Source organism: Coturnix japonica, chromosome 1 (assembly GCF_001577835.2).
Source record: "Coturnix japonica isolate 7356 chromosome 1, Coturnix japonica 2.1, whole genome shotgun sequence".
NCBI classification, from domain to species: Eukaryota; Metazoa; Chordata; class Aves; order Galliformes; family Phasianidae; genus Coturnix; species Coturnix japonica.
The window spans coordinates 156,259,075-156,274,753 of record NC_029516.1 but is presented as its reverse complement, the minus strand read 5'-3'; the positions used below and the strand labels follow the sequence as shown (position 1 = coordinate 156,274,753).

The 15,679-nt window shown below is 36.3% G+C and overlaps 1 protein-coding gene across 5 annotated transcripts in view; it reads left to right on the top strand.

The window, feature by feature from the left end:
• Window positions 1-15,679, top strand: part of FRY (FRY microtubule binding protein) — a 164,521-nt gene that overhangs the window by 92,525 nt on the left and 56,317 nt on the right. For all 5 annotated transcript variants that reach the window (XM_032442142.1, XM_015852021.2, XM_015852019.2 and 2 more), the window contains 11 exons: window positions 1,484-1,575; window positions 1,750-1,922; window positions 3,425-3,585; window positions 4,124-4,234; window positions 5,882-6,036; window positions 8,758-8,857; window positions 9,185-9,356; window positions 10,740-10,996; window positions 11,703-11,849; window positions 14,365-14,533; window positions 15,274-15,364. In XM_032442142.1, the coding sequence (XP_032298033.1) occupies window positions 1,484-1,575; window positions 1,750-1,922; window positions 3,425-3,585; window positions 4,124-4,234; window positions 5,882-6,036; window positions 8,758-8,857; window positions 9,185-9,356; window positions 10,740-10,996; window positions 11,703-11,849; window positions 14,365-14,533; window positions 15,274-15,364 (1,628 nt within the window). The remainder of the gene's footprint in view (window positions 1-1,483; window positions 1,576-1,749; window positions 1,923-3,424; window positions 3,586-4,123; window positions 4,235-5,881; window positions 6,037-8,757; window positions 8,858-9,184; window positions 9,357-10,739; window positions 10,997-11,702; window positions 11,850-14,364; window positions 14,534-15,273; window positions 15,365-15,679) is intronic.

Genomic DNA, 15,679 nt, shown 5'->3' with positions numbered 1-15,679 from the left:
TAAGAGAGAGATATATGAGAAGAGACCACAGTGTGAATTCCCATCTTTCTCCTAATACAAATCGGGCCACCTTCCAGTAAGCACCACCACTGGCAAACACAAGAGTGACTGAATGGGTCAGGTAGCAATAGAGAACATGACAGGCCCCTATGTGAGTAAGCAGGTATCCAACACACCAGAAATAACCTTTTTGAACAGACATGTGCCACAGAAAGGGAATTATCAGTACAGGCAATAATTTTAGGGGTAAACCAATATAGACTGTACACAAGATCCTCTATGTGGGCACTGCCACTGAGCTTGCCAAGGGGCAGTGTTACAGCACTGGCTCTGATGCTGGTGCAGGAGACAACCATACATGTTCAATACTGCATTAGAAAAAAAAAAAGAAAAAAAAAAAAAAAGAGGGCACTTTTCTCTCCAAATATCTTTCCCAGAACCCTTAAAGCATAAAAGGCAAGAAACAGGCCTTTAAGTAGGACAAGTCAAATGGCATAATGATTTGAATAAAGCCTTTGGCTGAACTGCTTCTGACTGCCAGTCAGTCCTTAGAATAAGCAAGGAAAGTGTCACTTTCTTTTCCCAAGCACCTACCACTGGCCATCAGCAAGGCCAGAATATGAGGTGAGATAAGCCTTTGATCTGATTCAGTATTGCTATTCATACATTGTGAAGAGAAAAATTAGAGCTTTGTCTGAGCTTTTTATGTCCGAGCAGCAGATTTCTTTGAGGGAAAAAAACAGCTTTTTGACCTTCTCAAGTTTTTTCTTAGTGAGGATGAAAGATAGAGGGAAATAAGTCATTTTAGCCCTTCAGCAAGAAAGAATCCTCGAGTACTTTCAAAGCATAATATGACACAGAAAAGGCAGCTTTCTAGAAGATAATGAGATACAGTGAGAGAGTGAACAACAGTACTGTTCTACTGGAAGACTATCTTTACTGTGTACAACCATTGCAGCCAACATGGCCAAGATCAGTGTACAGGAGTGTTGTCTGCAAGGAGCTAACTTGAATATGAGTGATAAATTAACTGCAGCATTACCAAGTTCAAGAATGGTGAACAAATAAAATATTAGATTTCTGAAGTTGAGGTAGCTGATCTTTCACTTTACAGTGAGTTGAGTGTACAAAGTAGATGGTGTAAGGGTAACGCGAATGTCTGTACTATCTGATGATAGCACAGGAACCTTGAATAGTTACTTTTTTTATCCAGTACTTCCTGATCTCATTTCCATGTGTTCAGTGGGGACTAAGGTAGCTATTAACAGTTTCTTCAATAATAGTTGTAAAGACAAAGATGTGTTGATAATTAATTCTGTATTGACTTGTCAATGTCACTATGAAATATCCAGAAGCAGTCAAGCTCCATCATAAAGAAAATGCTTGAATCAGATTTTTTAGATCTCCACTGTGCAGACAGTTTCTAGTTTTTCATGTGTATGTTTATGCATATAAAAATGACTGTTTTCCTTTAAACTTCAAGAACAAGAAACGTCGGGAACGCCGAGATCTACTAAGACTCCAGTTACTGCGAATTTTTGAACTACTTGCTGACGCTGGTGTTATAAGTGATAGGTAGGACTATCATTTATCTTAAATACTGCTGTTTAAGTGAATTAATTTTCAGTGTATACAACACTAGAGTTAATGTCAATATATTATTTGAAAAAGGATTTTTGTTTTTCTTTAAGAGGCTACAGTATTTCTACACTGTTATTGCATTTAATGTACAACTTTTCTATGTTCTAGCACAAATGGAGCCCTAGAAAGGGATACATTGGCCCTTGGAGCCTTGTTTTTAGAGTATGTTGATCTGACTCGCATGCTTCTGGAAGCTGAAAATGATAAAGAAGTTGAAATCCTAAAGGATATGAGAGCACATTTCAGTGCAATGATTGCCAACTTGATTCAGTGTGTTCCAGGTATGGTGCTGAATTGCTTTTATACATTATGAAATTGCATCTAATGTATCTGTTGCAAAAGTCATTTGTTTTTTCTTCTTTTCTGTTTGCTGCTGGTGGTTAATTGTCATATTGCAAATGTGAAGGGAAATGTGGAGCAGAAGTTCAAATGTCTGTGATTAGTCAGATCAAAAAGCAGTAAAGCATGTCAGAGCTTGTAATACTCATACATAAGAACCTTCTCTTTAAGAGCCCAGCTAAGAAATTATCTGTGACCTTCTGGGTCTCTTTAATGTTAGGCCTTATATGCCTCCCCCTGACTTTATTACCACTCTTTATAAACTCAGACAGGCCTTTAAAAATATAGGTAGGAGCAGAAAATGTACACTGTTACATGTAGAAGAAATAATTTAAGTAAAAAGATTCCCCTTTGAGCTTGAGTTTTTAGCTGCTGCTAACAAATGAAATACTGAATTTCTTTACCTCATTCCTTTTTGAATTATGCTCAGTGTAAATGCAATATTTGTATTGTATTTGTAAATATTGTATTGTATTTGTAAATGCCAATATTAGTAACAACGAGTAATTGCAGAGGTCTCCTTTACATTTATTATCTCATTTTACACGGTATGTGACAAAGCAAAGGACTGCATGGTTTCTGAATTTTACATGATTAAACTACAGCGTGTTTTGAGAGCATGCAATAATAACTGATGCATTTCAATAATATAGTATGTAATTCTATGAAGAGATAAATTTTCCTTTAATGTGACATCTTTAAAATATGTCAATAACTACTGAAGCTGTGAGATGTAACTGTTAGCAAACAAATGTTTATAGTGTCATCATCTATCATCTTTAGTCATTGTTCATATTGATTTATGTTAGTATTGTCTAGTTAGGCACATTCTGGCTTCTAGCATGGTTTATGGGTGAAAAATAGTTGCCAAGTAGAATTTCCTATTCTCTTCATTACACATTCTTACACTTTGTACATAGTGTTTTGCTTAGGGGGACTAAAGCTGTTCTCTAAAACATGTTCTTGCCATCTTTTAAGCCCTTTGTGGTTAAGAATTCATCAGTGTTTTTCATTTGCTCAAGTAATTCAGCTCTTCAGGAAGTATACCACGCTTTTGTCAGAAATAAACTGCTATCAAGTTTCTTTCATTTCTTGTCCCTGTCTATTACTGTATTAGAATAAGAGTTTGCATTCTCAGGATTGGAAGAAAACAAGTAAATAGCTGCCACTAAAGGGATGAAAGAGGCCACAAAAAGAATGATTCATAAATTTGTTTCTTCTGTGGTGTTTCTAAAGCCAGATGGACATGTTTGCATAAATATAAATAAATTAGGATGTATCTAGTTCACTGTTGGATTTGAAAAAGGAACTTACATACTTAAAGTAGAGTGTATACTGAACATTAGGAAAGTTCCCTTAGTGGAAATTCATGTTATCATCTCTGCTGCATTAATGTTCGTTTAAAATTAACAAATCATAACTGTTTCTATTTCTATTCACTTAGTTCACCACAGGAGATTTCTTTTCCCCCAGCAGAGCTTGAGACATCACCTTTTCATCTTATTCAGCCAGTGGGCAGGACCTTTCAGTATTATGTTCACACCCCTGGACCGTTACAGTGATAGAAATCATCAGATTACAAGATACCAATATTGTGCATTAAAGGTATTAAAGTTCCACTGTCAAAATCCATAATTGAAACTTTCCAATCAAAATACAAGTAATTATGGGATTTATTTCGTTCTATTTAACAGTATTTTGAATTGTCATACTTGATACTTACTTTTATATTAGTATATGTATATACAGCGGAATGACTGAATTTAACAGTATTGCATTGTTTTCTTGGAGGACACTTTTCAAGGCTAATTATTTTGAAAACGAGGATACATTTTAAAATGTTATTGAACTTAACTGTTCATTAACATATCAGATTCACTGAGAGGATTCAACTCTGAAATCAAATATGCTATCAGTTCAATATCACGTGTGCCTGTCTAAAATGTCTATAACAATCTTATCAACATGAACTGCATAACTATTTTCACCACACAATTCCCTCAAAATTAAAAACAAATGGCATCCTTGTTAGCCTGGATCTGGGCTGAAATAATTCTCAGAGATTTATTAATGTAATTTTTTTACATTTTTTTTGTTGTTGTTATATTTTTTTTAATAACTGAAGTCCCTTGGTTTCTTTTAGGCCATGTCAGCAGTGCTCTGCTGTGGACCAGTATTTGACAATGTTGGTCTTTCCCCTGACGGGTATCTATACAAGTGGCTTGATAACATCCTCGCTTGTCAAGATTTACGTGTAAGTACTAACCAAATGCAGCACTGGTGAATACTGTTAATCTCTGCTACATGAGTAAGGAGTCTGTGACTGTAAGAGCTATTTTGAACAGTAAACTGTAACTTCATGCAATGTTCTAATACAAATGTTCAGTTAATTTAGAAAGTATTTCAACAGAAAATATTATTTCTTAGCGTGTAATGTATGTAAACAATAACCTAAAAAACTGCCTTGTGGCTCATGGCTGCTTGCAGCGAAAACTTTAATCTGGTGATAAAGATTAACAATGGCAGGAGCTCAAAAATATTTGTATTTCTATTTGCACTTCCACCCACTGTCTTCAAGTTTCTGTGGAATGAGAATGTAAAATCCCTTCCTGCTCATTGACATAGATGTTGGTGAAACATATATGAGTGAAAGTAAGTAGGCAGATCTATCAAAGAAATCAAGAGGATAAATGATTCAGATGAGGAAATAAAGGTATATATGTGTTTTTAAGAACATGCAGTGAATTATTTTTACCATTTCCTCATCCATTTCTGTGCAGATGAGTTTCTCTGTTGACCTTGTAACTATCCGATGATATTTCAATTTTTGTAGCCGTTTAGCTCATTCCTTTGAATAAGACTAGAATTCAAAGGAGTAGATTGGTTACTTGAATGAAGTGGAGAGAGAATTGTGATCTTTCTCTTTGTGGTATCTCAGCCTTTGATTCAGCGTTGTCCCTAGAAGCCTTCTACCAAAACAGATAGTGCATACCAGTGCAAAAAAAAAAAAGGAGGCAGCAAAGCCTGGAAGCTAGATGACACACACTGTAAAAATGATAATTGATTTGGAAAAAAATGGAACAGATCAGAAACATTAAGACAAATTGGAAGTAGATAGAAATAACTACTGAGAGAATCTTTCCTAGACTGGATAAAACAATTTAGTTTCCACTGAGGTAGTCACTGTAGTTCAGGACTGTAACTAAATTGCATTGACTGTACAGGCAGCTCAGATTTGCATGCAGAGGATCCTACCCAATCTGTTAATATTAAATAATGTTGGCCATCTTTACAAGTAGTTAACTGCACTTGTCAGAATATGCATAGTCATTAGGTTATTAGTTCTTCCACTACTGTCTTCTACTTAAGGAGCACAAAGGCATGGGCCAAGACTCAGCTGCAAGATATTTGTAGCTATGGAGATACTTTGATTAAGGTGGTACAGTGTCCATCAGGAGTGTTGATACCACTGATAGCTCATTTGATATAGTTGGATTAAGCAATTGAGTTTTCGTATTCGCAGATTTACAAAAGATTCTGTTTGCCTACCTTGCATCTCTGTAAGTAAAAAAAAATAATAAACATGGAAGTGTGTAATCTCTTGAACTCAGATGAAGTAGGAAATAAACATTTAAAACATCAGTTAATCAATATGCATGGAAGTTGATCAAAAAGATGTATCAAATGCGTCTTAGCTACCCCCAAAATTTTGCTTTTCTATCTTGAAAATAGAGCCACATTTCAACTGCGCTATCTCCAATATAAATTTATGGTACATTTTCTCATTTGTTCATTCTCTTGAATACTACATTTTGCCCTTATTCTGCTTATATTGCTCTAAAATTTCTAGGTAACATTTTTATTTCACCAATTGTTTTTCGATGTGCATTTATATTCTCAGGTTCACCAGCTTGGATGTGAAGTTGTAGTCCTGTTGTTGGAATTGAATCCTGATCAAATTAATCTCTTCAACTGGGCTATAGATCGATGTTATACTGGATCATACCAACTTGCCTCTGGATGCTTCAAAGCAATTGCAACTGTGTGTGGAAGCAGGTATTCATTAATTTCTAATTATATGTACACAATACATTACAGCACATGTATAAAATCAGGTTTGCTATTTCTGAAACAAAATGTCTGGTCATGTGTTGTGTATTTCCGCTCTCTGCTGGTATAAGCAGATTTAATTGATCTCCAGAATGAAAAATAATGTTTTACTGGTAAATCTCTTTCTTGTTGGCTGCTATTCTGGTTTGTCTTGTGTGAAAGACAAAGAAAACAGCGGTTTGAGTGAAGGGAAAAAGGAGAAATGTGCATGGGCAAAATGGACAAAATGACCAAATATATTTTGAAGAGTGGGGAAACTGGCTGCAGTATTCCTGCCAAAATGCCTAAAGTCATGTATAGCCAACTGGCACGCCCTCCTAGACATCCACTGAAGAAGTCTTTTCTGTGAAATTAGCTGCTTATGGAAGAAAGGGTCTAATTATGCGTTTTGGCATAGTGTGCCATGCTGGTTTTGCAGATGCGTTCATTTCACAGTTGTAAGAACTCAGGCAGGATCCCTTCCAGAATGCTGCTGGTCAGACTTCACTGAATTGAAGGTTCAGTTTGTGTTATAAGGAATTGTTAGTCACATAAAATCATAGAATGGCTTGGGTTGGAAGGGTCCTCAAGGATAAAAAATCTCCAACCCCCCTGCCACAGGCAGTGCCACCAACCTCCAGATCTGTCCATGATGCCCAAGGTCCCATACAGCTTGGCCTCGAGCACCTCCAGGGGTGAGGCATCCACAGCCTCTCTGGGCAACCTGTTCTAGCAGCTCATCACTCTCTGTGTATTAAAGAACTTCCCCCTGACATCCAACCTAAATCTTACTTCCCTCAACTTAAAACCATTTTCCCTTGTCCTTCCATTATCTACCCTTGCTAAAGAGTTGACTCCCCTCCTGTTTATAGGCTCCTTTTAGGTACTGAAAGGCTGCAATGCAAGTCACCCACAGCCTTCTTTTCTCCAGGCCCGAAACGTGCCCCATGCTCCCTCAGCCCTGATCTTTGTAAGAGAGTATGCTCCGCCCCTCTGATCATCTTCCCTATACATTATATTGTCTCAGACAGCTCTTGGGCACTGTAATTGATTTATTTCCATGATTCTGGAAACAAGGTGTTTTACCTGTTAGAAGCTGCTGCTATTGTATAAACATTTGAAACCTGTGCCATGTTTATGCTATTTTCCTCAGGAAGATACGAAATATCCACAACAGTGTAATTTGCCATTATGGACCTGTTTTCCAAAAGAATTTTGCATGGTATTTAATTTTTTCCCTTTACTTTCATGTACTAATAATAATGATAATAAAGTTTTCTAAGTATTTATTAGCTTGAAAATAGTTACCATGTTCTTTTTCTAACTTGCTTTAATTTGATTGTTACTGTTACTTTCCCTGTGGTCGAATATCACTGCCTCTAAAACAAAACAACATGAGCTACAAGTTGGCAAGTAGAAAAATAGTGTTTTGTGCCAGGCTTTGTAAATTATTTTTTTTTAAGATTTAAAAAGTCAAAAATAATTTGACAAGACATTTGATCAGCTGATTTCAACAGAGAAATGTGTGAGGAATAACTGGAAATTCAAAACAAAGGCTAGTATTTTAGAATCATTTTATATTGTTCTTACAAGAACAACCAAAATATATTTTGCATTATACTGGAGAGAATTTTAAAATATGAACTTGAACTGTGTTCAGCAATTTCTAAAATGCTTTTTTTTGTGAAAGAAATGGAAATTAAATGAATCACTTCTTCAGTCAGTCTCTCCTCTCTTCAGATTGTGCTACAGTGCCACTGTGTCCTAAAAACTAATCATTCCCACATCTACAGTGAAAAATGAGTGTGATCTGCATAATCTTTGAAGGGAAGGTCTGATTATGAAGTTGAGGATTTTTATTAACACTTGAACCTTGGTATGTTTTTCCTCTGTCATCCATTTTGTCTGCTTAGAGAGAACACTGTTGAAATTGCTTGTAAAATGAGCGTTATCTCATTGTTGATGTTTATTTTTCTGCAAAAAACAAAAAGCTCAGTGACTTCCAGTTTATGGCCCTCACATATATTGTGATAATATGCATAGCATGTTTTGGGAGTCACTCCCATTATGAACAATTATGAAGGTATATTCTGTTAATATATTTACCATTACAATAAATGTTGACTTAGTGGATTTTCATAGAATCACATAGAATCACAAGGTTGGAAAGGACCAAAAAGATCATCTAGTCCAACTGAAGCAGTTTTTGTTTTTACTTTTTGGATATGATTTTTATAGAATTCCTAATGCGTGTGAATGTACATATTGGTAATAGTGTCTTTTCTTCAGAGTCTATTTTAACTGCAGCTTGTTTTAGTGAGTACTTTATCCTTGAAAATGTCTGTCCTAGCCATCTCCTCTCCTCTTCTACAAACAGTTTATATTATAATTTAAGGTGAATTGACAGCTATAGAAACAGGTATTGCATTTTTCTCTGTGGGTAACTCAGTGCATTCTTAAGCATTAGTCTAAGGTAATTATAACTAATCCCTTCTTTCTTCCAGTTCACCAGATGGCCCTTTGATCAAACAGCATGTGTTCATAAGAACTCTCTTTCCCATATTCTGGGGATAGAACAGAGAAAAGGAAGATGACATTCCCATTAAGCCATATTACACACTAAATCAGAGTGAATATGAATTGCATTCCTCACCAACATTCATGTAAATCTGCCATTTATTCTTCTAGGAACTATCCTTTTGATATTGTGACGCTTTTAAACTTGGTGCTGTTCAAGGCTTCTGACACCAACAGAGAGATTTATGAAATTTCTATGCAACTTATGCAGGCACGTATCAGCTGCTTTTTTTAGAAAACAACTGAATGTGTGTGTCCTACTGTCTTGTACTTTAATGTGTGTGTGAGCTCCTTAAAAAGCACTGTTCATTTGCTTTATAGCTTTGTTTTGAAAATTAAAAAAAAAAAATAAAAAATCATTTTATCGTGGCTTTAGATATTCCTGGGAATATTTATAGAAAAATTAATGGGAAAAAGATAGGATCTTTCAAATTTAGAGCGTGTGGGTCATTCTGTGACATCTTGAAGTTCTGACATTTTCTGAGTCAATGAATTTTTCTCATTGTGTGTGTTTTGGTTTTTTTTTCCTCTTTCACAGATTCTTGAATCAAAGCTTTTTGTTTATTCAAAAAAAGTAGCTGAGCAAAGACCAGGCAGTATTTTGTATGGTACACATGGTCCATTGCCACCTCTTTATAGTGTCTCGCTTGCTCTTCTTTCTCATGAACTAGCAAGGATGTATCCTGAACTTACCCTTCCACTTTTTTCAGGTATCTGTATCTATTTTACTTCGTATCTTCCTTGCATTTTTTGTAAAAATAGTGGACTACTGAGATACTTCTATCTGTAAATGGCAATTCTGTTTATAGATTTAGCTTGTCCTGGTTTTGATCCGTTTCAGGTGAATTCAAATTTAGCAACGTAACATATATTTCCTAGAGATACTTATGTAAGTTACAGAATATTTGAACACCTCAGTTGGGAGTTTTTGTTCCACTTGTGTCACCTTAGGGTAGCTTTGAGATTACAAGAGCCCAAGGTAGGTTAAAGTGACATTCGCAAACTCTAACAGTAATGGATTCTTCTGTTAAGCACAGCGATTCCTGGCCTAGATTTGTTTATGTAGATGATAGTTGTGACGATAGAATGAATTCTTCACTCCATATGCACATGACTTTAACATCAGGAAGACTGTTTGCCAGTGTCCAAGTAACATTTGCCAAATATTGAAATCATTCTGAAGGAGGGATCTTTACCTTTGCCACATCTGCATGTTTTTATTATCATTCTAATTTTATCAGAAATACATTGTGTCAGGGTTGTGGAGAAAAATGTTGAAGAATCGATCTGCAGGAGGACCATTTAGAATATGCTCCCTCTGAGACCATTCCTGGAAACAACCACATTTTGAGACCCATTTATCTGCTTGAATTCATCTGATGTGGTGCTGTAATTTCTAAATACTGCAATGCAATGTCTGTACATTACACAGTACACAGCAGAGCCCCTTTCTATACATCTAGATTCTAGTTTACGTCTTGAAGACTTTTTAAAGAAAAATCTTATCACAGATTTCCTAGATCTCTCTCCCTTACAGTGCCAGTTCTTTAAACTGTGTATTACACTTCAAACAACATTCAGGATTGCAACCACCTGTGAGTTTTACAGGCCTCCCCACGGGAGATAAGAGTCTTGCAAGATGTTTTTGTAAACTCAATATTGTAAGTGCCCTGTAATTTAAACTATAGCTTAGTCAAATGGATTCTAATGGGACACTGTAATTCTGCAGAGCACTGTTGTATGTTTTCCTGTAATTCCCCCAAAACTCTTGAAATTCTATAATAGTAGCCAGTACCCAAATTATCCTTCTTCCTCTTTGCAGGCATATTTCACTTAATATATGATGTGGCATGATACCATTGTAACAGGTAGTAACTTTCTGTATCCAAACTATGATAGTCCAAAATGTGTTAGAACTACATTAGTTATTTTAGACAGAAGATTTTACCAATTTCTTGCTATTATTAAGTTTATCTTCTTGAAGTTTATGCTTTTGTATGCTTCTGGTTTGCGAGGTTAAAACACATCAGGAATCTGACTTGAGCAGTACATGTAAGCTAACATATTATACTTCTAAACTTACACTCTTTTAGAGGTAAGCCAGCGATTTCCAACAACACATCCAAATGGAAGACAAATTATGCTTACTTATCTGCTACCGTGGCTTCATAATATTGAACTTGTAGACAACAGACTGCTCCTCCCTGGTTCAAGCCCTACCACTCCAGAAGATGAACTAAAGGACAAGGATGGGGAAGTTTCAGTCACAAGTGGACTTAAAGGCAATGGATGGGGCTCCCCAGAGGCCACCTCATTGGTTCTTAATAATCTCATGTATATGACAGCAAAGGTAAAACAAATAAATAAATATATAAGCAAGACCCTATAAAGCAATTTCAAAATTATTTGAACCTTAATTTTTTATGTGAAACATACCTCCTTGCCTCTGATACCAGAAATTTAGTACTGCAATCCGTACTGCATAGCAGTTGGCTCAGGATCTCTTCTTTGCCCCATGTTGAGGCCCTGTAACTGAACCAGAACTATTGTTTTGTGTGCCTGAAGTAATATAGGGGCTGTACCACCAGAACAGTTTTTGGTTTTTATTCTGTATCCCAGGCCATGATATTCAGTCATTAATGATATGCTAGTACAAAGTCTCTAGGATATTGTTAGAGGAATCCTATGGAGTGAAAACAGTAATCCTATGGGATGTGATGTTGGTTGTGTTGAGGTCTCACCTTTAACATCCACCAACAGTTCATCAAGCAGGTTATGTCTGAAAATATAGATTTGTTCCAAGGTGAATAACTGCTTTCTTTAGACAAAGCTGCTGTTTTCCAAAGTGGAAATAGAATGCATTTCTTTTAAATAGAATGTATGTTCTCAACTCTGTCAAGTGGTTATTGAAAACACCATTTTGTCATTTGTTCCAGTGTTTTACTGTTGGTATTGCATGAGAAAATGCTCAAAAAATGGCATGCCTTCAGTTTGGAGATCTGCATGTTTATATCCTGTATGCATTTCAAGAAATGTGTTCCTATGATCCTTTACAGTACGGAGATGAAATTCCTGGACCAGAGATGGAAAATGTCTGGAATGCTTTGGCCAACAATGAAAAATGGAGTAACAACCTTAGAATAACACTGCAGTTTCTCATTAGTTTGTGTGGCGTTAGTAGCGATACCATCCTTTTACGTTATGTAAGTTCTTGCACTTTATTTACTATTGGTTACATGAGTTGTAATTAAGAAAACAGCTGTAAGTTTTACTTACTCTTTTATAGCAGAATAAGTCTTCCTGTGGGACATATCAAGAAGAACAGCATACCTAACCTCTATAAGCTCTTTAACATACCAATTTTTGCCTTTACATGGCAATTATGAGCTATATAATTGTTCCTGCAATGTACAAGTCAAACTGTGCAGGATATTGTTATTATTTAAGTTAAAATAAAATCATGGTGGTTGCCTAAGTAAAGCAAAATAGTCCCATTCCTATGTGCCTCTTTGATCAGCAGCTGGAAGAATCGAAATTTAGTAAATTTTCTAGGATGATTTTAATATGCTGTTTCATTAGTCCCCTTCTGATGATTTCTGCGAAATAAATTAGAAATGAATCCTAAAGTGATCAAACTTACCCAAAAAGCCTTGTTCACCATTGCTGAGTTAACATTTTTCTTCAGGTGTTCATGCTGACTGCTAAGCATAATGGAACAAAGGAAATGTGGAAGAACATTAAAAAAATTGAGACACTTCTTATGCATCATAAACATCCTGTTAGTTTCCATTAATTTGGAGGGCCTACTGATCCACATTATCCATTCAGTAGAAGTGTAAAGTATGTGCAAAATCAGTGGTACTCATCTAATCAAGATGAAAGATTGAAAGCAGTGTAGCTGTAAGATTAAGCTCAATGTTTGTATGAGTAGAAGATAAAGGAGTTGATTCCAAATACCTTGAGGGTTTTGAAGATCTTTCCATGAGTTATGAACTTTCACCGTGTCCTTTTTCCAAAAGTACTGCCATCCTACAGCATCAAGCAGTCTACCTCAACCCTTCTTTTTCTCATAGCTCCCATCCTTCTTTCTTCAAAGTCTTTCTAAACCCTCTTCTCAGATTTTGCAAAATCTGATAATTTCAACTTCTACAGTGGAACATAAAGACTGTGCTTGTGAATTGCCCTTTGATTGTAACTCTGTCTGGAGTAGGAAAATACACCAAGCTTATCACATGCATCTGCTCAGTGTTTTGATAATGCCCTGGAGTTTACTGATAAGAAGTTGTACTTAACTCCGCTAACTGTTCAAGACTGTTGATACCATAAACATGTATCTCCAATTAGCATGTAGATAGCGGATACAGTTTTGCAAATAAAGATAATTCAGACATTTTATCAGCACTGTGCCAGCTCACCTGGGCTCAAAAGATCTTGCAGTTACAAGATTGCCAGTTTACCCAGTTCCCTTCGGAGCCCTCGGCATCCCAAGGCGGTCACCAGCTGCTTCATGCCTTCAGCCATCTGTTCTGCCTATTTGTGCTCAAGCCAAAAGTATTCCTTGACTCCTACTTTTTTTTTTTTTTAATTACTATTTTTTCAAGCAGCTAAATTCATTGTTTCATCTTTTATACCTGCACCTTCTTTAAGCATTCCTTTCCCAGTGCCCTGATGTAAACTGCTCAGCGGTTCTTTCTTTTACATGTGTACTGAAAAACTTCTTAGAAAACTGGCAGTTAAGGAAACCCTTCAGCAGAGACTGTTACTGTTGAGTACATGACCTCTTCTGGTGAGAAAGTAGTTGAATGTGGCACCATGAGCCCAAGTAGAAACAAGCCTCCAAAAGGAAATGGACTTGTGTCTGGAAAGTTATTGAGAGGGTATAGGATGCTTTTCCCTACAGTTTGTGAACTCCAGCACTTTATGAGAGAAAATGGTTTTGAAAGTCTTTGTTTTTAGTAGCCATCAACATTTTCAGCCTAGTTTTATGTAATTCTCTGAGTAGCCTACATTGCTGCTGTGCATACATAAAGTTTGAGACCTTGTTAAATAACACAAAAGGTGTTTTTACCACAATTTCTGTAAATTATACGCTCAGGTTTTTCAAATTGGGTTGCATGAAGTCTATATACACAGTTGCTCTGCCATTTTCCCATGTCCTATTACTTTAGTTGCAGATACAAATAGCTACCGAGAGTCTGACCTATTCTTTGTGGCTATGGCTACCTGTTTTTAACATCAGTCATATCTGGAAAAACAGACACGAACTTTTGGGTGGATGTAGCTTTCTAGATGAAAATATTGCTCTATGCAAGACAGTTAGACCTATGTCCATCAGCAATCATATAAAATTAAAGTGTAAATCCAAGAGCACAATTCAGAGTCAGTGCTGATATCTTTAAATGATGGGTACACAGTTAGTTGGTTTTGTGTATATAATTTACAAATTATTTACCTAAAGAGATGTTTTGTGGATGGTGACTGAAACCTCTCAGATGATTAGAACACAGATCTGCTCAGCTAGGAAAATGGTCTTGAAATCAAAGCAAGTGGTTGTATTTCTCTATGAACAAGAAGAATGCAGTTGTGTGATTGCATGTCTGGTCAGCAGTAACATTTGCAATCTGGATATTTTCAGTTCTGCAATGTATGATGTGTTTATTTCTTTAGAAATTCACTTTGGACAGAGATTAATACCTGATTTATTTTTTTTTTCTCTAGATAAAAAAGGTTGCAATATATCTATGTCGCAATAATACGATTCAGACAATGGAGGAGCTTCTTTTTGAGCTGCAGCAAACCGACCCGGTGAACCCAATAGTCCAGCACTGTGATAATCCTCCATTTTACCGCTTTGCTGCCAGTAACAAAGCCTCAGCTGCAGCTTCTGGTATGATCTATGTATACTTTTCAGTTGTGTTTTCTACTCTTTAAAGTCTCCATGTCTTTGAAAGAAGGTGTCATAGCTACTTTTGTACCCATTCAGATGTGTATATATATATAGTGCGAGTTTCAAGGCTTTGTTGCAGTTCCTGAATTACAGTTCCTTTTAATTCCTAATGCTGCATACGTTTTGTAAGCATACATTTAATACATGTAAAACATTCGGTATAGTTCAGAATTCATGTGGAGGGTTCTACTACTGTTACTGGTTTCTCAGAACAGGAAAGCATCACTAGTGCTGTCGCTGGTGTTGACGGCATCACCGAAGTAACACCTGAAAACTGAGAAATTCAACCACGTGGCAATTTCATTTTCAAAGGCCTGAGGCTATTTCAATCTGCCATAGTCAAAGCTACGTAATAGACACTCACCCCAAATTCAACCGTGCCAATGTTTTGTAATAATAATTTGGGAAAATAATTTGGTCAGCTAACAATGAGCATAGTCCAAGGAGCTGAAGAGCATCACTGTTAATCTGCCTCTTGAAGCATGTAAACTGCAGATCATTCAGCCATCCAAGCAGATCATATTTTGTAGAGGTGTCAGTGTTCATTCATTTGTGCACTTACTGTATTAGCAGCATAATCACTTTGGCTGTGACTACTGCAGAAGTTAAAGTTATATGCTTTTATTTGCGCATACTGTCCACAGCAATAACGGGTTTGCTTGTTGACATCTCACGTACAGGAACCACCTCAAGCAGTAACACTGTTATAGCTGGCCAAGATAGTTTTCCTGACGTAGAAGAGAACAGAATTGTGAAAGAGAGTGATGAAAGGTTTGTGACTTCTTTTTCTCTGAAATGTGTGCATTTCCCTGATCTAAGGGTTAGATGTTGAACAAAGTTTAGTTGGTGTGAAAATTCCTAATGCTTAGAAGGATCCTAAGAGACAGTGTCCTAGTAAAAACCATTCTTAACTGAGGACATGTAAAATAAAGCTGTTCACATAGATCTCACTCCTGACTGTTGTTTAATAAATATGTGGCAATTGAACATCTGTTAAACCTACACTGAAAAAATTGTGCTGTTTGGATCATGTTTTCCTAAGAATTACCTATGAAGGAGAAAGAAATTCAATGAGTCTGTATTAAA